Source organism: Jatropha curcas, chromosome 3, assembly GCF_041381405.1.
Source record: "Jatropha curcas cultivar XTBG-Jc1 chromosome 3, XTBG_Jcur_1.0, whole genome shotgun sequence".
NCBI classification, from domain to species: Eukaryota; Viridiplantae; Streptophyta; class Magnoliopsida; order Malpighiales; family Euphorbiaceae; genus Jatropha; species Jatropha curcas.
In genome coordinates, this window is record NC_143153.1 from 27,873,079 (window position 1) to 27,894,312 (window position 21,234).

At 31.0% G+C, this 21,234-nt stretch overlaps 3 protein-coding genes and 1 pseudogene across 3 annotated transcripts; 2 read left to right on the top strand and 2 right to left on the bottom strand.

The window, feature by feature from the left end:
* Positions 1-1,657: 1,657 nt before the first annotated feature.
* On the bottom strand, positions 1,658-6,150 carry LOC149497838 (ABC transporter G family member 1-like). Its single transcript, XM_089719860.1, has 8 exons — positions 5,632-6,150; positions 5,307-5,386; positions 3,989-4,453; positions 3,803-3,889; positions 3,473-3,598; positions 2,624-2,818; positions 2,447-2,533; positions 1,658-2,357 (listed from the first exon to the last, which is right to left on the bottom strand). Exons 1-8 carry the CDS (start codon positions 6,035-6,037, stop codon positions 1,731-1,733), a joined length of 2,073 nt encoding a protein of 690 aa, XP_089575986.1. The 5' UTR covers positions 6,038-6,150; the 3' UTR covers positions 1,658-1,730.
* A 1,672-nt stretch (positions 6,151-7,822) lies between these two features.
* LOC149497839 (transcription factor bHLH148-like) lies at positions 7,823-9,272 on the top strand (annotated as a pseudogene).
* A 2,829-nt stretch (positions 9,273-12,101) lies between these two features.
* On the bottom strand, positions 12,102-14,353 carry LOC149497840 (ABC transporter G family member 1-like). The gene is made up of 6 exons (XM_089719803.1): positions 13,932-14,353; positions 13,738-13,824; positions 13,408-13,533; positions 13,088-13,282; positions 12,911-12,997; positions 12,102-12,819 (listed from the first exon to the last, which is right to left on the bottom strand). The coding sequence occupies exons 1-6, from the start codon at positions 14,304-14,306 to the stop codon at positions 12,193-12,195; spliced, it is 1,497 nt and encodes a 498-aa protein (XP_089575929.1). The 5' UTR covers positions 14,307-14,353; the 3' UTR covers positions 12,102-12,192.
* Positions 14,354-18,906: 4,553 nt separating this feature from the next.
* On the top strand, positions 18,907-21,219 carry LOC105641639 (ras-related protein Rab11D). The gene is made up of 2 exons (XM_012226224.4): positions 18,907-19,360; positions 20,686-21,219. Exons 1-2 carry the CDS (start codon positions 19,128-19,130, stop codon positions 21,128-21,130), a joined length of 678 nt encoding a protein of 225 aa, XP_012081614.1. The 5' UTR covers positions 18,907-19,127; the 3' UTR covers positions 21,131-21,219.
* The last annotated feature ends 15 nt before the right edge of the window (positions 21,220-21,234 follow it).

Here is a 21,234-nt window from a genome sequence, read left to right on the forward strand (position 1 = left end):
AACTCTAAGCATAGGGATAAAACTTTAAAGTTAAAGGACATTCATGCATTAGGCCTAGATTGGGATCAGTTATCGTAAGCTTAGAGACCCTAATTTAGAAGAAATTATCGAGTTGCTTAAAAGTAGAAATCTAGGATCCTCCATGTTCATCTAATTTGGACAAAATGGACACATGACAAATTTGAGAATTGATGATGAAGAAGCATTTTGAGCTGATTTTTCGATTTGTTAAGCTTCAATTGGGTGTTTGTCGTACTTTGTAAACGGATTTTTAATGCTTTGCCTTTTTCTGCCTGACAGTTAACTATTCAGATAGAGTGACCGGAGCCAACTAAGTTTCGATATCATACTTCGTTCCTTTTAATTTTTGTCTTCATCATTTTAATGTTTGATTCTTGCGATAGTAATTAATTCCCATTCATCAAAAAAAATTTCTAATTTACAGAATCAAGGTATTTTTGGAATTATAATTTTCGCTCGTTTCTCAATTTCATTTTTGACACCTAATTTGAGAGCCGAGAGCAAACAACTATTGAATTCTACTTATTGAACTAATTTGAATTCATACTTATCACTTCATCCATTCTATTCAAATAGTTAACTTTTAGCTTCTTCACATAAAACAATAAAAATATTAGTTTACTTTAATTCTATAAAATTTCCATTTCAAACTACCTCAATACCCTTTTACTCCCTCGGTCCAAAAATAAGCGTCATATCTCCGAAAGAATCATGTCCACAAATAAGTGTCACGTTTGTGGATTTTAGAAATAATAATTTTTTTTCATTTTTACCATTTGCAAATGATAAACATTAATTATTTTAATTTCCAAACATCTCTCTTTTTATTGTAAATAAGGGTAATATAGTCAATTTATTCAAGTTTATTAATAAATTAGACAAATTAAATGGCTTTCTTAAGGGATTATAAAAGTGCAAATGTAACACTTATTTGGAGACGGTGACAATAATTTTCTCAAATCCTAACATTTCTTTTGGTGTTAGTAGGATTCAATAAATAACGGTAAAACTTATAAAATGTAATAAATTCTTTTTTGAATTCAAAAAAAATGACATTTATAGTGAAATAAGAAAAACTTGAAATGGATCGGATGAAGTATTATTTATGTGTGGATCTAATCGACACGAATTTACATATTGCACCCATGGTCCAATCTAATCTGTAAATTAAAACTTGATTGACTCAATTCAATTTATTGTATTTTTTGAATCCATTAGATTGAATCAGACCGAGTCTGGTTATAACAAATTGTATCTATCCAAATTCACATTTATTCTAAAATTCCAACGATTCAAATCCTAACAGATTAATCTGCCCAATCAAAAATAAAAAATCTTTAACCTAATATAAATTAATAAAAATATAAAATGGTCAGAGGCGAATTGAAAGCTAAGCAATGGTAGTTCAAATTTTTTATTTCAAAGTTACTTTTTAATATAAAAAGAAAATCAATATTATAATATCACAACAAATTATACATTTTGCAACAACTTATTTATATTATTATACAATCAACTTAATTTAATTTTTATTATTCATTTTCTCCTGTTGCATATTCATAAATTATATACACTACTAAGGTGACCTGAAACTAACTTCGAAATGAAATGAAATTAGTCTCATACAAAGAGTGTGAAAATACTAAAAAAAAAAAAAAAAAAAAAAAAGGGGAAACCCTATTAGTATTCTTAGAGATCTATCTCCACTGTCAAGAACGAGCACTAACAAAAGCTTTGATGATAGGCTTAAGCTTCTCAACTAATTTTATGATCCCCAAAAACATAAGACGATAAAGAATCACCATTCCAAATAAAATAGTAAGATCAATCCATTTCGAGTAACCCATTTCTACTTGCCAAAAGCTTGTCAAAATTTCTTCACCACTAACAGTAGCTGGCCCGCCAACTTTATCATTAGGAAATGTCAATCCTTCAAACTCATTCTTATAAAATCCTTCGTTTGCATACTTATGAAATGCAATATAGTACATTGGATATCTCCAGAAAGGCTTAGGAAGATCCTCAGGTAACCGAAAGAACCCTCCATTTAACATCATCACTCCTTGAATTCCAGCGCCTGTTATAATCCCCATCAAGAAATCTGGTACTATACTCGCAACCATCATCATCAAGCTTTCGACGAGCATCATGCATATGAAGAGTAATAATGTGAAGTAGACAAAGTGATCTATGCTCTTCTGAAGGCCAACCAAGTAATAAGCTATAGCTCCAGGGATTAAGGAGATCATAAATAGATATGGAAGGGAAGAAAATGTATTTCCAATGACGAAAGCACCAACACCATAATGCCCGTTTAATCTTTCTCGTCCAAATATCTGGTTTTTAGTAAAGAAAAAAAATCAAATCATAATGCTGGCGCGCGCGAAGCCAGGATTTAAATTTGAGGTGGAGAAATGAGAATTACCTTCATATCTTCGACAAAAGAAGGGAATCCACCAATTGCCATGAAAGTCAAGAATGCAGCAACGAACATAAGCATTGAGCCTCTAGCCTGAAAATTCAGTACAGTAGTCGATATAATTAAAACTATGATGCTCTTGAATTTGAACCATCAAGCGGTTATGTAATATGTAATATATACCTGAATTGAACCATATGTGAAGCCTATATCATGGAAGATTGTCCCTACACATAGACACAGTGCAATATAGATTGCAAGGCGAAGCCAGTAATAGCCTAAGTCACGATACATGTTAATGAAGGACCTCTTCGTAAGAACAACGCATTGTGTAATGAAGCTTGCTTGGCTTCCTTTCTTCCCCAATATTTCTCCATTCTTCAATACCAAGAAAATAGAATATTAAGTGAAGTTTTATGTCATTAAATGTTAGGAATCAGCTCTGATACCAGTCGTTGGGCCCTTTCAACTAATTAAGAGAAAATTAACGCAGCGGAAAAATAGAAATGGGACACACAGAAAATTACGTGGTTCACTCTCAATTGTTTTAGGGATACGTCCACGGGACAAACTCCGAATCATTCTTCCACTATTAAAAAATAGTAGGTATACAAAGAGAAGAATAATACAAAAATAATGGCACACAAAGTGTTTCCAACAACACCACATAATAATTTCCTCACTATGTTTCTCTCCCAGTTTTAGGAAACTCATCCTAAAACTATAACACTCTCTCTTGTTACATTTTCTCTTTCTTTCTGGTGTGTACATCTTAACTGAGGCAAATTCTCTCCTATAAATAGGAGAGGTAATATGAGAGCCGTGTGTGAGTTACACACGGCTCTTCATTTAGGTTGGTTGCCAATCTTCTGCCAACCTTTTTAAATAACACGTTTTTTCCCGTTTTATTTTTTCAAAACTGTGTGGGTCCCACTTGAGTGGGCACCGCACAACATTAAATCCCTTTTGAACAGCATTTTTCAACCATTTAAATTGACAGCTCTATATATTCATAAATATGTGTGTGTGTACCTTTTTCGATATATAAGCCACTTGGTGTTGAACATCATGGTAAATCTCTGATGATTTATATGACTTGATAAGCATATTAATAACATCCTCTGTGCTTCTGGAACCGCCAGGCCCTTGTTCAATGTCCTTATCATAAATATAAAAATTTAGTTAAATATAAGTTTTTTCTAAATGACGGAGAGGACTTGAACCAGGGTTTTTACATTTGCACTCTTAGGCTAAACCTATATGACTACATATCAATTGTTTATGTGAAATGAAGAGGATAATATTCAAGAGGAGAATATTCCATATATTTGTGCTGTTTATCTGAAATTAAAATTTATTTACCACATCGAAGTCCTTGTTTATGGTCCTAAGGTAGTGATCTGATGGATTCCTGAGAGTAGGGCAAGGGAAGCCATTTGAGGAGAAAAACTGCAACAAAATGAAATTTTATATAATTAATTAATTAATTTCTTGAAAAAACAAAACTATATCCTTTAAAAAAAAAAATCAAAACTATATATATAGTACCTGTTCTGCCATTGTAACGGGACCAAAATAGACTGTCCTACCAGAAGACAGCAAGCAAAGATTATGAAATAGCTCAAAAACCTCAGTACTAGGTTGATGGATCGATGCAATAACGGTCTTTCCATCTTGCTTAGCAATTTTTACAATACGGTTCATGACATGATAAGAGGCTGCACTATCAAGTCCACTCGTTGGCTCATCAAGAAACAGAAGCTTCGGGCGAGTCAAGATTTCAATGCAAATGCTAACTCTTCTCTTTTGTCCACCACTAAGGCCTTTTGAGCTCCAACCTCCAATTCTAGTGTTAACTGAGTCTTGTAAACCCATTTCTCTTATTGTCGTTTCAGCCCTTTCCTTCTTTTCACATTTTGACATGGAATTTGGTAGTTGAAGCTGTGCTGAGTAATATACAGCTTCTTTTACTGTTAATGTTGACATTAGAGTGTCGTCTTGAGTCACGTATGCCTGAACGATCACAAACCAGAGTTACGAAGCACTAGTAAATATTAGTATATTTATTTGGTTAATTTAGTTTAGACTTAAAGGTTTAAACTCGAGACTTTCAGCTTAAAAGTTGACGCTGGTAATCAATAATTGTAAAGTAAAAACTTATCTAAACTCAGTTCATAGTCCTATTTATAAACCAAATCAAACAACTCAAATTAAGAATTTTTATTGAAATGAGGTATTTCTTCGAGGGCGGAATGCGCATATTATACATTTATTACCCGTGATGATAAAATTAAAAAAAAAATCAAGTCCAATTATTTAAAAGTTGCAATTAAACTTAATATGAAAGCAGCCGTTGTCCATTATCTAATGTATATATTTCATAGATTTATTTCTACAACTGATATCTATCTGTCTTGAAAGGTTGGTTCAATTTACCTGCATTAATTACTAGAGTTAATATGCATTTATTAAAATATTTAAGGAGGGTGAGATTCATGACAAGAAAAAGGTTATTCTTATACTTGTAAAGAGCCACTCAAATGGTAAAACATGTTTGAATTTAGCAGAATTAGCAAAATACTGACAGAAAAGGGTATATATAAAATTGCAAAATCTCGAAACGACGTTGTTCTCGTTATCAAAAAGAGTAAAAACGAATGGAAGTATATAGTTCATATAATATTATTAACTCCAGGCCCATTCAATCAACTTCATACTTCTTCTTTTCTGAGAGTCAAAATCAAGGACTGGATGTATTTTTTTGACTTTTATTTTAAAAATTGTGGTTTGCCAGCTAAAAACATTATTTTTACAATATGCTGGAATAATATTTTTAAATTTTAATTATTTGAGTAATTTTTCTTACCGATGTTCCAAAGGCAAGGGTCTCCTGACGACCATTGACTAGGATTTTCCCACTCTGTTTTACATTTGAGGTTAACCTGCCTGCAATAAGTTCTCCTCATTAGCTTCTAAACCGGCAACAATAAAACATCATTAGTAGTACGTAACAAAAACTAAATAATTGTAAATGACAAAAAAAGTACTTCCACCGAGTATATATATAATCTTTTTTCTTTTCTAATTTATATATATGAATAGAATCTTAGTTTGAACGTGTATATATATCAAAATATGAAAAAAAGAATCAGCATAATATATATATATATAAAGAAATGAGCATTACATACCCGCCAATGCATCGAGAAGAGTTGACTTTCCACAACCTGAAGGTCCCATAATAGCCAACACCTCTCCTGGCTGAGCATATCCAGTTAAACCTTGCAAAATTGGCCGGCGGACATTTCTCCGGTCACCTGCTACCGTAACCCACAAATCGTTCCATGTCAAGAAAATACCCTTTTGCTGAATATCTCCTCTTAAGTTCCCCACAGCCGGTTCCATCTCAATACTTAGAGATGGTGGCTTATAACTATTACACTTAAAACTAAATGGAAATATTGATTCCTCGTTAAGTGAATGATTGCAGTCTTCATCTTCCTCAGGATTTTTGCTCTGTGCCTCTAACTTATCGTCTTCAATTCTCGCCGGGCTTGGATTTGGTGTCCATATGGGAACTATAGTTTTAGAATCCATCTTGCTAGTAATATTTTTAGAGCAGAAGATGTTTTAGAGATACTGAGCTTTCAGGTCATGTTTTCAATATTTATAGCCTGCGAGTATTGGAAAGTAAAATGCAAGCTGGTGAAATTCTGTCAAATTTTTAAAATAATTTTAAATGAAAAAAATAAAGAAGCTGTTATAAGAGGGAGGGGACACAAAGGCTGCTAGATATCAAAGAGAAAATTAAAAACAAGAAAGGGGACACCAAGGCTGCTAGAGATCAAGTCAAATCTATTTGGAAAATTGGAAACAAGACAAATAGGTAGGCGTGGCCCGAGCATTGAAGTGTAGATTGAAATTTCCAAAATGTGGTCCTTCAACTGCTTGTTCGTATCTGATTTTAGTTCCAGCTGCCTCTAGTTACTATTAACGGACAATTTTGATTACCGTTTTTTACGATACAATTATTTTTCTAAAAAAAAAATAAAAATTTGATTCTAAAGTTATGTCTTTCTTTTAGAAAATAACGGGAATTTTAAAAAGTATTAGTAAATTTTTATTTTAAATAATTTTTAGAATACTGATATTCATGTAAGAACTAAAATTAATTAATTAATTTTACAAAAAAATACAAAATAATCAAATAAATTATCGTTTTATTTGTCTAAAAGTTATTAATTAAATAAATTTTTAGAAAATTTTGAAAAATGCTTCAAACAATATAATTTTGAACTGAGTAAAAAATTTCAAAGGAAAAAAAAAACGTTAAACTCCCATTTGTATCAAACGATGTAATTTTAGATTAAATATTTCACTTTTTTTTTTTTACCATTTTATTTTTTAGATTTTTAAATTTGTAAGTAAAATGTATTTTAAAAAAATTTTTGAACAAAGTGTTTAGTGTAGTAAAAAATTATTAAGAATTTTAGGTTGTATAAAATAGGCTAAGTGATTATAAATTTTAAAAATAAAAATAGAAAATTTTTTGTTTCAACCACATTGTAACCGTCGTTAACCTCTGATTCTTAGTCGGTTCAAGTTCATATTGTAACATTCATATGAACCTTAGTTGGTTCCAGTTTAAAACTTTGAACCGATAATTTTAGTCTGATTTCAATTCATCTAAATATGATTTGATTTCGGTTCGATTACAATTTAAACCAAACCAGTGGTAGTGCCGACAAATAGCTTTCCCACTTGTTTGGCAAATTAGGTTCTAAAATTTATTGGGTGGTCCAATCCATCAACCCTATTGGAAAATAATTGCGTGCTGCAATCTATCAACCCTATTGGATAATTGACAACAATAGCTTTCACCACATTAAAAATTGCTTGTTAAATTTACAGAATAGTAAGAGTTATGGAATGAGATATTTTTATTTACTATCTGTGTCCCAAAATATATTCGTTTAAGACTTTTGCATAATGATTAAGAAATCAATCAATTCTCCTATATTATAAAAAAATCAAGAGTAACTTGACTAAATTATCCTTTATCTCTTAACTGTTAGTTACTTGTGAAAGTATTTATTGCATCTAATGTAAATAAGGATAATATTGAAAAAATATCATTTATTACTTTTTAAAATACTCAAAATGATTTATATTTTAGGACAAAATAATCACTCAAAAATGACTTATATTTTGAGGGAACATAATTATTTTGTCGCTAAGATTTGACGAAATTATTTAAGTAATCATTACATTTTAGACGAACATCCAAAGCCTGCATCTGTCAATATAAATAGTTTCTCAGTTCAATTTTGAGGGGTTTTCCTATTAAATCATAAAGAAAGGACGAAAATTACCTTGGACAATATGAAATCTACGTACCCATCCTCTCCCTTTCCTTTCCTGTATCTTCTATCCCTTCAAAGAAAGCTAATTTTCCAATATTCAGAATGAGATTCAAAACCAACAAAATCAAAGGAATTCGTTGAAAATCAAAGGAATATATATTTACTTTATTTATTAAAGGAAAATACTGAATTAAGTCTAGCCAGAAGTCCAAAGCCATGAGTTGACAAACAAAAGAAATTTAATTTCCTCTCAAAAGAACGATATATATTGGACTACATTTTGTGTTTATTTCTTAAAATTCTAAGATTTTGGTTCCTCAGTTTTGAACATCTATCTCATGGTTATGGTTTTACACCTTTTGTTTTTTGGAGGTCAAATGCATATTTTGAACCTTGTACTTTTCCAAAAAAAACTTGTGGTCCCTTATACTTTACGGGGTCTTATAAGGTACCTTTATTTATTTTTTTCGTATTTAGTAGATACCTTGCCACGCTGAAACTGGTGTGTGAGTATCCACGAGAGTGTGTAGAGAGTGAAAGTTTGTTTAATTGCCATGTTGTCACCTCTTTCCATTCCTCCTCAGTAACCAACCCAAACTTTGATCGCTCAAAAAGGAAAAAGTAGAAGAAATCGCAAGCGCAATCCAAGGAGAATCAAATTCAAGGCCACGCTAAATGGAAATGTAACACTCACCGGCCAATCCCGGAGAACCAGACGGCGGATGCCACAATCGGTGTCGGAGCACCATCTTATGTCACTTATTAAAGCTAGATCACAAATTAGAAGTGGTTAGATTTGCATAAGGAGGCAAGTAATTATCAATAATTTTATTCCAATAAACCCCTCCAAGCTTTGTGTCAAGTCTTTCTGAGTCTCTCTTCCCCTTCGGCTCCTCGTCAAGGTTGGGCCATTATAGAAGCCACTGATAGAGCCCTTATTGTGGTTGCAAAGGGGAGAATAAGGTGGAGTCGAGCTATTTTAACTAGCTGAATCAAGCTCAAGTTCGAGAAGCAACACAAGAGGCAAAGAGTGGCAGCGACTATTGTTTCGGTGGCTGGTACAGGGAGTAGCCGATCGAAGAAGCCGAGAGTTAGTGTTTTGAGGTTGAAGGGAAGAGTTTACTAGCTGTGCAAAGGAAAGTGCGTGTTCTAGGCAGATTGGTTCCCGGTTGCCGGAAACAACCATTGCTGGTTATCCTAATCTTGAATAACATTAATAACTCATTTTCTGATTTTCTCGATTTTCGAGTTTAGCTTTCTTTTTCTAGTAGATCAAGTTCTGCTCTTCTAAATTAAAATGCTTTTAGGAAGCAAGAAGGTTTGTTCTTTCTTGCTCCCAATTTGATGGGTTTTGGAAGCAGAATAGGAAGACAGAAGAGGAGGGAGGAGGAGATGAAGTGTATGATGTGGCGTATGATGTGTTTCTCTCTCTCTCTGACATGTCATTATATTTTTGCCAGGCAAGGGAATTTGAGTTGCACTCGCTTCATTTGCCAGGGTATGTACCTATTAAATACGAAAAAAAATAAATAGAGGTACCTTATAGGAGCCTCGCAAATATAAAGGGCCACAAGATTTTTTTAAAAAAAATATAATGTCCAAAATATACATTTGGCCGTTTTTTAGGTTATCTCTTTTGGGAAATATGTTTTATTATCGATCTTACCGTAGAGGAACTTTGATTGTTTTCTCAAATGAGTATTATTCGCACAAGTATATAATTTTAATCAATAGGTTAATTTATAATTACTTATTTTTTATGACATATGTTGCATATTGTCGTTGTTTGTTATTTACTCATTGTTTATACTATTTGTTATATAATATTAAGTATTGGTTATAATCTTTCTTTTATATTGACAAGATTTTTATAATATCACTAGTCAAGTGCCACAGCGATGCGCGGATGGTAATATTTTTGTTATTATTCCTATTACTCTCCAATACTCACCTAAGTAATCAATAAAAAAAAAAAAAAAAAAGATAAATAAAGTGTCTAAATTTCATTACGTTTTATTTTGAATTCAGAAAAAAATTTCATATTTATTTGTATTTATAGATCTAGCACTCTCCATAATAAAGCAAAAGGAATACTTGTTAATTATTTATTCTTTGAGTCTAAATCCAATTGCACCATATGTGAACCAATATATCAAGGGCATCGATTCTACCAAATGAGATAAATGATGATGAATAACTGATGCATTATAAAGATAAATAGATAGACAGTAGACATTCTAAATCTAAGCATTAAATTATGAGTTAAAAGTCAAATATGTATATTTTTTAAAAGGAACCTTAAAAAAAATACACACACAAATCATTGAGAATTAAGCTATACTCTATAGAGTCGATCAAATATATAGTAATACCCTAAATCCAAAAGAATAATTAATATTTATAATATTTGGTTATGTATTTACAAAAATTACAGATTATTGAACCATTTGACAAAGAATTTAAAAAAGAAAATAAACAAATCAGAAAAAAATTATATTACATTATTGAACAAAAAATTGCCACTTTTAATTAATCTATGAATTTTCATTCGTGCGACTTTGCCTGCAAATAAAAAAGAAATAATCGTATAATATGTCTTATATAATAAATAAAAAATAAATTTAAAAAAATAAAAAAATAAAAAAAGAAAAGAGAAGTGCAAAAAATAACAAAATTACTTTTTTTAAAGAAAGAGGATTTAAGAGCACATAAGCGTCCAACTATTTAAAAAGCAACATGAAAATAATCAAAACCTAATAAATATTAAAACTACTTTTACTAAAGAATGAGTTTATTACTTTGCCTTCTTTATCATTAATTTTATAATTATATATAATTGTTGGAATTGCAATGATTAGTGAGGAATGAATCATGGTAGTGGGTATTGTATTTTTTTTTAAATTATCGGTATTCGGATTCTATTAGTAGGGATTCTTTAATTCGGTTCGAAGTTTAATCACAGTTTTCACTTTCTCTAAAGATGAGTTTAGTGGGTATTGTATCTTTAATGCCGTGAAAAGAAATAATGATGGATAAATTGGTGCCCTTTAAAATGTATATTCTGATTTTGGAGTCACGGGGTGGAATTTAGGAGTTGAGCAATGATATCTTAGGAGCTTCTTCATGCTTTCAATTATAAGGTTTTGATGCTTTAAGTTTACTTAATCAATCATCATCTAATCTTTCATTTTGGAACAAAAATAGGCGAGAAAAATAAATAATAATTGCAAATATTGCTTATTAGTTGTATTATATTCCAAATATTATAATTTAATTGAATTAAAAAAAATCTCTTTTTATTTTCTTTTGTTTTTCCAAAAATTGTTTGAATCTTGAATCTTTCTTTTTCTTTAAAATTTCAATCTTGATTAATTATTTATTTTATTTGTCTTTTTTTTTCTATGTTTGTGTAGATTAATGTATTATTAACAAATTAAAAGTAAAACCCTATAAAGCTTTTTCTTTAATTTTTTTTTATTGAAAAATATAGATAATAAAATATTCTTTAATTTAATTAATTACATTTTATCTGAATTTTTCATTTTTTTATATATTCGATAAAATTAATTGTTTTAATAGATATCATATATTTAACTAAGATTTCATTGAATATTAAAAGGTGTAACATTTCATAATCCACTTCCTAAATACTAATATAAATCATAGATTACCAAACAATATAAACATTAGAGTTTTTAAAACGTTAAACGCTAAATTAAAAGTGGTTGCTAAAAATAACTAAAGAAAGTAAAATTTCATGATCATCTCCTTTATTAACGTATTTTCTCTATATAGTGATAGGAAGAATTACACTTATTAAGGTAATCATAGCAAGTGAAATGTTTTAATTCCAATGAATTAATATTCTTACTATTAATAAATTAGACAAATTAAATGGCTTTCTTAAGGGATTATAAAAGTGCAAATGTAACACTTATTTGTAGACGGTGACAATAACAAATTGTATCTATCCAAATTCACATTTATTCTAAAATTCCAACGATTCAAATCCTAACAGATTAATCTGCCCAATCAAAAATAAAAAATCTTTCACCTAATATAAATTAATAAAAATATAAAATGGTCAGAGGCGAATTGAAAGCTAAGCAATGGTAATTCAAATTTTTTTATTTCAAAGTTACTTTTTAATATAAAAAGAAAATCAATATTATAATATCACAACAAATTATACATTTTGCAACAACTTATTTATATTATTATACAATCAACTTAATTTAATTTTTATTATTCATTTTCTCCTGTTGCATATTCATAAATTATATACACTACTAAGGTGATCTGAAACTAACTTCGAAATGGAAATACTTAAAAAAAAAAAAAAAAAAAAAGGGAAACCCTATTAGTATTCTTAGAGATCTATCTCCACTGTCAAGAACGAGCACTAACAAAAGCTTTGATGATAGGCTTATGCTTCTCAACTAATTTTATGATACCCAAAAACATAAGACGATAAAGAATCACCATTCCAAATAAAATAGTAAGATCAATCCATTTCGAGTAACCCATTTCTACTTGCCAAAAGCTTGTTAAAATTTCTTCACCACTAACAGTAGCTGGCCCGCCAACTTTATCATTAGGAAATGTCAATCCTTCAAACTCATTCTTATAAAATCCTTCATTTGCATACTTATGAAATGCAATATAGTACATTGGATATCTCCAGAAAGGCTTAGGAAGATCCTCAGGTAACCGAAAGAACCCTCCATTTAACATCATCACTCCTTGAATTCCAGCGCCTGTTATAATCCCCATCAAGAAATCTGGTACTATACTCGCAACAATCATCATCAAGCTCTCGACGAGTATCATGCATATGAAGAGTAATAATGCGAAGTAGACAAAGTGATCTATGCTCTTCTGAAGGCCAACCAAGTAATAAGCTATAGCTCCAGGGATTAAGGAGATCATAAATAGATATGGAAGGGAAGAAAATGTATTTCCAATGACGAAAGCACCAACACCATAATGCCCGTTTAATCTTTCTCGTCCAAATATCTGGTTTTTAGTAAAGAAAAAAAAAATCAAATCATAATGCTGGCGCGCGCGAAGCCAGGATTTAAATTTGAGGTGGAGAAATGAGAATTACCTTCATATCTTCGACAAAAGAAGGGAATCCACCAATTGCCATGAAAGTCAAGAATGCAGCAACGAACATAAGCATTGAGCCTCTAGCCTGAAAATTCAGTACAGTAGTGGATGTAATTAAAACTATGATGCTCTTGAATTTGAAGCATTAAGCAGTTATGTAATATGTAATATATACCTGAATTGAACCATATGTGAAGCCTATATCATGGAAGATTGTCCCTACACATAGACACAGTGCAATATAGATTGCAAGGCGAAGCCAGTAATAGCCTAAGTCACGATACATGTTAATGAAGGACCTCTTCGTAAGAACAACGCATTGTGTAATGAAGCTTGCTTGGCTTCCTTTCTTCCCCAATAGTTCTCCATTCTTCAATACCAAGAAAATAGAATATTAAGTGAAGTTTTATGTCATTAAATCCCTTTTGAACAGCATTTTTCAACCATTTAAATTGACAGCTCTATATATTCATAAATATGTGTGTGTGTGTGTACCTTTTTCGATATATGAGCCACTTGATGTTGAACATCCTGGTAAATCTCTGATGATTTATATGACTTGATAAGAATATTAATAACATCCTCTGTGCTTCTGGAACCGCGAAGCCCTTGTTCAATGTCCTTATCATAAATATAAAAATTTAGTTAAATGTAAGTTTTTTCTAAATGACGGAGAGGACTTGAACCAGGGTTTTTACATTTGCACTCTTAGGCTAAACCTATATTACTACATATCAATTGTTTATCTAAAATGAAGAGGATAATATTCAAGAGAAGAATATTCCATATATTTGTGTTGTTTATCTGAAATTAAAATTTATTTACCACATCGAAGTCCTTGTTTATGGTCCTAAGGTAGTGATCTGATGGGTTCCTGAGAGTAGGGCAAGGGAAGCCATTTGAGGAGAAAAACTGCAACGAAATGAAATTTTATATAATTAATTAATTAATTAATTTCTTGAAAAAACAAACTATATCCTTAAAAAAAAAAAAAAAAATCAAAACTATATATATAATACCTGTTCTGCCATTGTAACGGGACCAAAATAGACTGTCCTACCGGAAGACAGTAAGCAAAGATTATGAAATAGCTCAAAAACTTCAGTACTAGGTTGATGGATCGATGCAATAACGGTCCTTCCATCTTGCTTAGCAAGTTTTACAATACGGTTCATGACATGATAAGAGGCTGCGCTATCAAGTCCACTCGTTGGCTCATCAAGAAACAGAAGCTTCGGGCGAGTCAAGATTTCAATGCAAATGCTAACTCTTCTCTTTTGTCCACCACTAAGGCCTTTTGAGCTCCAACCTCCAATTCTAGTGTTAACTGAGTCTTGTAAACCCATTTCTCTTATTGTCGTTTCAGCCCTTTCCTTCTTTTCAGATTTTGACATGGAATTTGGTAGTTGAAGCTGTGCTGAGTAATATACAGCTTCTTTTACTGTTCAGGTTGACATTAGAGTGTCGTCTTGAGTAACGTATGCCTGAACCATCACAAACCAGAGTTACGAGGCACCAGTAAATATTAGTATATTTATTTGGTTAATTTAGTTTAGACTAAATATTAGTATATTTATTTGGTTAATTTAGTTTAGACATAAGTTTTAAACTCGAGACTTTTCAGCTTAAAATTGATACTGGTAATTAATAATTGTAAAGTAAAAATTTATCTAAACTCAGTTCATGGTTCCATTTATAAACCAAACCAAACTAATTAAATTAAAAATTCTTATTGAAATGAGGTATTTCTTAGAAAGCGGAGTACACATATTATACATTTATCACCCGTGATGATAAAATAAATAAATAAAAAATCAAGTCCAATTTTTTAAAAGTTGCAATTAAACTCAATAAGAAAGCAGCCGTTGTCCATTATCTATATGTATATATTTCATAGATTTATTTCTACAACTGCTATCTATCTGTCTTGACATGTTGGTTCAATTTGCAGGGAACCAAGAACTACTATCTATTTATCTGTTTGGATCGCAATGGATGATGGGGGGCTTGTTAAAGTATTACTGTGGGTCCCTCCAACATATGAGACCCACACGGTTTGAAGAAATAAAAAGGAAGAAGAAAATTTGTTTTCGGTGGACGCGTTAGGATTCGGTGGACGCGTTACAGTTTCGGTGGACGCGTTAAACCTCTCCTATAAATAGGAGAGGATTTTCTTTATCTCCGTACAACACTAAGAAATAGAGAGTGAGAGCAATTGTGAGAGAGCGAGAGCAATTGTGAGAGAAAAATAGAGAGATTATTCAAGAAGAAAAATTAAGATATTCTTGAAAGAGTGCTGTGAGTGTATGTAAACAATATTTGTTTTTCTCCTATAAAAGATCTGTGGCAGTCCGGAGACGTAGGCAATATTGGCCGAACTCCGTTATCAAATTGTGTGTTATTATTTTCTTTTGCTCTTTCGTAAAGGGGATTTTGCGTAATTTTTTCCCAACAACTGGTATCACCGCCGAAGGTTTCGGCAGGTCCCGCTAATCAGAGCGGTACCGGATCCGTGGATATACTCTGAAAACAAATATACCACGACGATCAGAAAATTACGACGAGTCTATTGGTGTTGTCCGCTCGGAAAGTCGTTGCAGAATCGACTTAGTGGTGAATAGTAAAACAGTAACGCAAAGTTGGTGGTGAATAGTACTATTAGAGTTACTGTTGCTAAGTCCGGCAGTGTTAAGGCCAAGGACTATTCACGCATAGTACTATTTACGTATACGGTTACTATTTACGTATACGGTCACTATTCACGTATACGTGTACAATTACTATTCACAGCTACTATTCACGTATACTAACAATCAAGGCGGAGTTAGACTCGAGTGGGAGCAATGGCTGCAGATGAAGGAAAGTCGAAAATTGAAAAATTCGACGGTGCAGATTTTGGCTTTTGAAAAATGCAGATAGAGGATTATCTGTATCAGAAAGGTCTTTTCCAACCTCTCTCCGGAACGAAGCCAGAGGCTATGAAGGAAGAAGATTGGAAATGTAAAATAATAAATTAAAAATGTAAAAAGAAAAAAATAAATAACACTTCAAAGTTTAGTTTTGTGCCATGTCAACTTTGAAGGTTATATATATATATATATATATATATATATATATATATATATATATATATATATATATATATATATATATATATATATATTTATAAAGATAAATAGATAGACAGTAGACATTCTAAATCTAAGCTTTTTAATCTGTTTAGATGCCTCGATTATAAAGTAGATGCTGATTTAGCTTTTGGTCATATCATCAAAATAGAGCATTAAATTATGAGTTAAAAGTCAAATATGTATATTTTTTAAAAGGAACCTTAAAAAAAATACACACACAAATCATTGAGAATTAAGCTATACTCTATAGAGTCGATCAAATATATAGTAATACCCTAAATCCAAAAGAATAATTAATATTTATAATATTTGGTTATGTATTTACAAAAATTACAGATTATTGAACCATTTGACAAAGAATTTAAAAAAGAAAATAAACAAATCAGAAAAAAATTATATTACATTATTGAACAAAAAATTGCCACTTTTAATTAATCTATGAATTTTCATTCGTGCGACTTTGCCTGCAAATAAAAAAGAAATAATCGTATAATATGTCTTATATAATAAATAAAAAATAAATTTAAAAAAAATAAAAAAAAAAAAAGAAAAGAGAAGTGCAAAAAATAACAAAATTACTTTTTTTAAAGAAAGAGGATTTAAGAGCACATAAGCGTCCAACTATTTAAAAAGCAACATGAAAATAATCAAAACCTAATGAATATTAAAACTACTTTTACTAAAGAATGAGTTTATTACTTTGCCTTCTCTATCATTAATTTTATAATTATATATAATTGTTGGAATTGCAATGATTAGTGAGGAATGAATCATGGTAGTGGGTATTGTATTTTTTTTTAAATCATCGGTATTCGGATTCTATTAATAGGGATTCTTTAATTCGGTTCGAAGTTTAATCACAGTTTTCACTTTTTCTAAAGATGAGTTTAGTGGGTATTGTATCTTTAATGCCATGGAAAGAAATAATGATGGATAAATTGGTGCCCTTTAAAATGTATATTCTGATTTTGGAGTCACGGGGTGGAATTTAGGAGTTGAGCAATGATATCTTAGGAGCTTCTTCATGCTTTCAATTATAAGGTTTTGATGCTTTAAGTTTACTTAATCAATCATCATCTAATCTTTCATTTTGGAACAAAAATAGGCGAGAAAAATAAATAATAATTGCAAATATTGCTTATTAGTTGTATTATATTCCAAATATTATAATTTAATTGAATTAAAAAAAATCTCTTTTTATTTTCTTTTGTTTTTCCAAAAATTGTTTGAATCTCGAATCTTTCTTTTTCTTTAAAATTTCAATCTTGATTAATTATTTATTTTATTTGTCTTTTTTTTTCTATGTTTGTGTAGATTAATGTATTATTAACAAATTAAAAGTAAAACCCTATAAAGCTTTTTCTTTAATTTTTTTTATTGAAAAATATAGATAATAAAATATTCTTTAATTTAATTAATTACATTTTATCTGAATTTTTCATTTTTTTATATATTCGATAAAATTAATTGTTTTAATAGATATCATATATTTAACTAAGATTTCATTAAATATTAAAAGAAATAACATTTCATAATCCACTTTCTAAATACTAATATAAATCATAGATTACCGAACAATATAAACAGTAGAGTTTTTAAAACGTTAAACGCTAAATTAAAAATGATTGTTAAAAATAACTAAAGAAAGTAAAATTTCATGATCGTCTCCCTTAAACTACATTAACGTAAACGCTACCATATTGAAGAATCTAAAATCGTAGAAATATATTGAAGAATCTAAAATCGTAGAAATAGTGTTTTTCACCTAAGTCAAAATGCTAATAATTCCTTGCCAATGGCACCAAACCTTGACCTCCAATATCAGCAAGCATCATATGCCGAAATGAAATCAGATTGTTAATCATCATATGTTTCCTTTTTGGTGTACGTATTTTCTCTGTATAGTGATAGGAAGAATTACAATTATTAACGTAATCATAGAAAGTGAAATGTTTTAATTCCAATGAATTAATATTCTTACTATTTGCATTTTATCCTAAATTTGTATAAAATTTTCCTTCTATGTTTCATATTCATATCAATTTTAATTAATAATTTTCTTATCGTATTTTCCCAATTCATTCAAACTTCTTTTATTTTATTATATTAGTAAAACTAAACAATACCATAAAAATGTTTAAGTTAATATTTTGCAATTGAATTAATAATACTAATTATTTATTTACACGAATCAATTGAGTAGTAAAAACTTTACGAGATCATTTGAACCGATGGAATGTGAATCCTATAATAATACAAAATCTATAGAATGTAGAATAGAATCAATAAATTATGAAATCAATGAAACTTCACTTTTGATGGTTCTATTGAAAAGTATAATGCATGAATTTTAAAAAGACACTTATAGAATGAAATTATTTAATTTTAAATACATTATCAATGAAAACGGAAAAATTAAAAAATCTCATCTCTAAAGTAAAATTTCTTTTATTTCTAAAGCGGTAAAATTTAGGTCATAATGAAATTTATGAATTTCATAAGTTGCGATCTATTTTTTTTTAATCAAATAAAAAATCTGACAAATTCATAGGATTTATAAATTTTTTTTTGGTAAATATTAGATTTATAAATTTTATCAATCCACATCTATATTTACATTATTACCATTCCTTGCTGTAGTAAAATTGAATTTTGATTGATAGAAGTTTTAAAAAGAAAACACTGACAAGAGGAACCAAAGTCCACAGCCAGACAGACAGCTCACTCGGAACATCCGCGCACTTCTCTGTCCCGTTAATATCGCTATCAACTATAATTAACTGTGTTTTCCATAATCAAGGAATATTTACTTACGCCACATCACCAAAATAAGATTAATTCGACTGACGTAGCAAGCGGAGGACAGCTGGTTTACCGATGATAGTTTAAAACGGCATCGCACTGGATCATTACTCTGGTTCCATGATTGCGCTTTGCTGATTAAATTTTAGCTTTAGCTTCCTTTTTACACAATCACAAGAGAAGACTATCAAAGACTAGCTAGATCTACTGAACCACTGATCGCTCTCTCTTTCGTCCAATCGATATATACAGAAGAAGTTTCAGAGAGAGAGCTGTGCTTTAATGGCCAGTGGAGGAGGATATGGTGATCCGAGCCAGAAGATTGATTATGTGTTCAAGGTTGTGTTGATAGGAGACTCAGCAGTCGGGAAATCGCAAATACTAGCTCGATTTGCCAGGAACGAGTTCAGTTTGGACTCAAAGGCTACAATCGGCGTCGAGTTTCAGACTCGAACTTTGGTTATTCAACACAAGAGCGTCAAGGCCCAGATCTGGGATACTGCTGGACAAGAACGGTATTACTCTTTCTTTTATTTTCCTTTTATAGTAATATTTACTCCAAGTGTTTGTTTGTATTGTTGTAGGTTTTGCTTGTTTAATAATTCGTTGGTTGTGTGTGGCTTTGTTTTGTATTTGATTTTTTATTTTATGCGCATCAAGATATTAAGTTTATTAAAAAAAGAATTTCCAATTTTGAAATTACGTTGTGGTTGTGGGATTATTGAATTTACTATTGCAAATGCAATTAATGTTCAGGCAAAAAGATTTTTTTCTTTCTTTGTTAATTTTAGCTGATTGGATAAGCAGATCTAATTGACGACCATATGTCAACAACACTAATCAAGTAATTTGTCCTCAGTCCTTGCCCAATTACCATTGCTATTCCTTCACCTTTGACAAAATTTCAATCTGAGATAACATGCTCTAATGAAAATTTTCTGCTTTTGCCTTCTCTTCCTCTTTCTTTTCTTTGGTTTGAGTGGGAGGGTTGCATTTTGCGAGTTCTGATTGGACTTGATTCATTTTGAAAGAAGAAATAGTTTTGACTTGCTTAATGTTATTTTTGGTATTACACGTCAGGAGCGGTTCAAGTAGGAAGACGTGTTTGAGTGCAGCAGATGACCTATCCAAGGTTAGGTATTCGATTTGCAAAAAAATACTGGGGAGAGAGTTATGAACCCGAAACAAGATTACTCTTACATATAAAATGGGTGTGGAATATTCATGGAAAAAAAAAAGAATATTGGGGGGGATCCATCGCTGAGTGGGTTCAGTAACTCCATCGACCCTATTTTAACGGTGACCCACTAATTTTGTGGTTGAAGTCTTGTCTGTGATGTGTTCATTTCACATACTTCAATGCCTTGATGATGCTCTGTTATTAAATCCATGAGAATTTAGGAGTTCCAAAGAATTTCAGCATTCTTCTGTTTGGATTTGGATTGGCACAATGCGCAATGCCACTTAATTACTATATTTTAACTGTTTGCTTTTAGTATGTCGGAGCTCTATTGTTAAACAAATATCTTTTGAGCCATTCCATGTTTTGATTTTTATTAAATACTAGTATCTTTTTCCTGCATCAGCATCACCATTGGTAGAGCTGTATATTCTCAATATTGATGACTGATTCTTTTTTCTAATCATCCATTGGGACCCACAGAATTAAATAATATGCCGACTCCAAATTATCAAGAAATGAGATGTTTAACATCATGAGAATCAAGATTTTTTCTTTATTATTGTTGGAAGAATGGATGGAGCATTCCTTGTGTCAAATTACATTCTTGTAACATGTTAATGGCAATTGATGGTTTATTATGTGTAATTGCTGGAACAGCTATAGGGCGGTCACAAGCGCATACTATAGGGGTGCTGTTGGAGCAATGTTGGTATATGATATAACAAAGCGTCAGACCTTTGATCACATACCTCGTTGGCTGGAAGAGCTGCGAAGCCATGCTGACAAGAATATAGTTATCATTTTGATTGGTAACAAATGTGATCTTGAGAGCCAGCGAGTGGTTCCTACCGAGGATGCTAAGGAATTTGCCCAGAAGGAAGGACTATTCTTCTTAGAGACTTCTGCATTGGAATCTACTAATGTTGAGAATTCCTTCTTGACTGTGTTGACGGAGATCTTTAACATTGTAAACAAGAAGACATTGACTGCTGGTGAAAACCAAACAAACGGAAACCCTGCATTGTTGTCGGGCAAGAAAATTGTCATTCCAGGGCCCGGACAAGAAATTCCCGCAAAAAGCAAGTGTTGTAGCTCATTATAATTTGTTCAGACATGGATTTCAAAATATGTGGTTTTCTGTTCTATGCTCCTAATAGCAATTTTGAAAGTTGTGATGTGTTTTGTTATAAATTTTTCATTGCATCA

Coding starts and splice junctions, on each gene's coding strand:
- LOC149497838 (XM_089719860.1), bottom strand. CDS start 6,037: ATGGATTCTAAAACTATAGTTCCCATATGGACACCAAATCCAAGCCCG. Junction 4,454..5,306: donor CCCTTGCCTTTGGAACATCG/GTAAGAAAAATT, acceptor GTGATCGTTCAG/GCATACGTGACTCAAGACGA. Junction 3,599..3,802: donor TAAACAAGGACTTCGATGTG/GTAAATAAATTT, acceptor ATTTATGATAAG/GACATTGAACAAGGGCCTGG.
- LOC105641639 (XM_012226224.4), top strand. CDS start 19,128: ATGGCCAGTGGAGGAGGATATGGTGATCCGAGCCAGAAGATTGATTAT. Junction 19,361..20,685: donor GATACTGCTGGACAAGAACG/GTATTACTCTTT, acceptor TTGCTGGAACAG/CTATAGGGCGGTCACAAGCG.
- LOC149497840 (XM_089719803.1), bottom strand. CDS start 14,306: ATGTCAAAATCTGAAAAGAAGGAAAGGGCTGAAACGACAATAAGAGAA. Junction 13,825..13,931: donor CCGTTACAATGGCAGAACAG/GTATTATATATA, acceptor ATTTCGTTGCAG/TTTTTCTCCTCAAATGGCTT. Junction 13,534..13,737: donor TAAACAAGGACTTCGATGTG/GTAAATAAATTT, acceptor ATTTATGATAAG/GACATTGAACAAGGGCTTCG.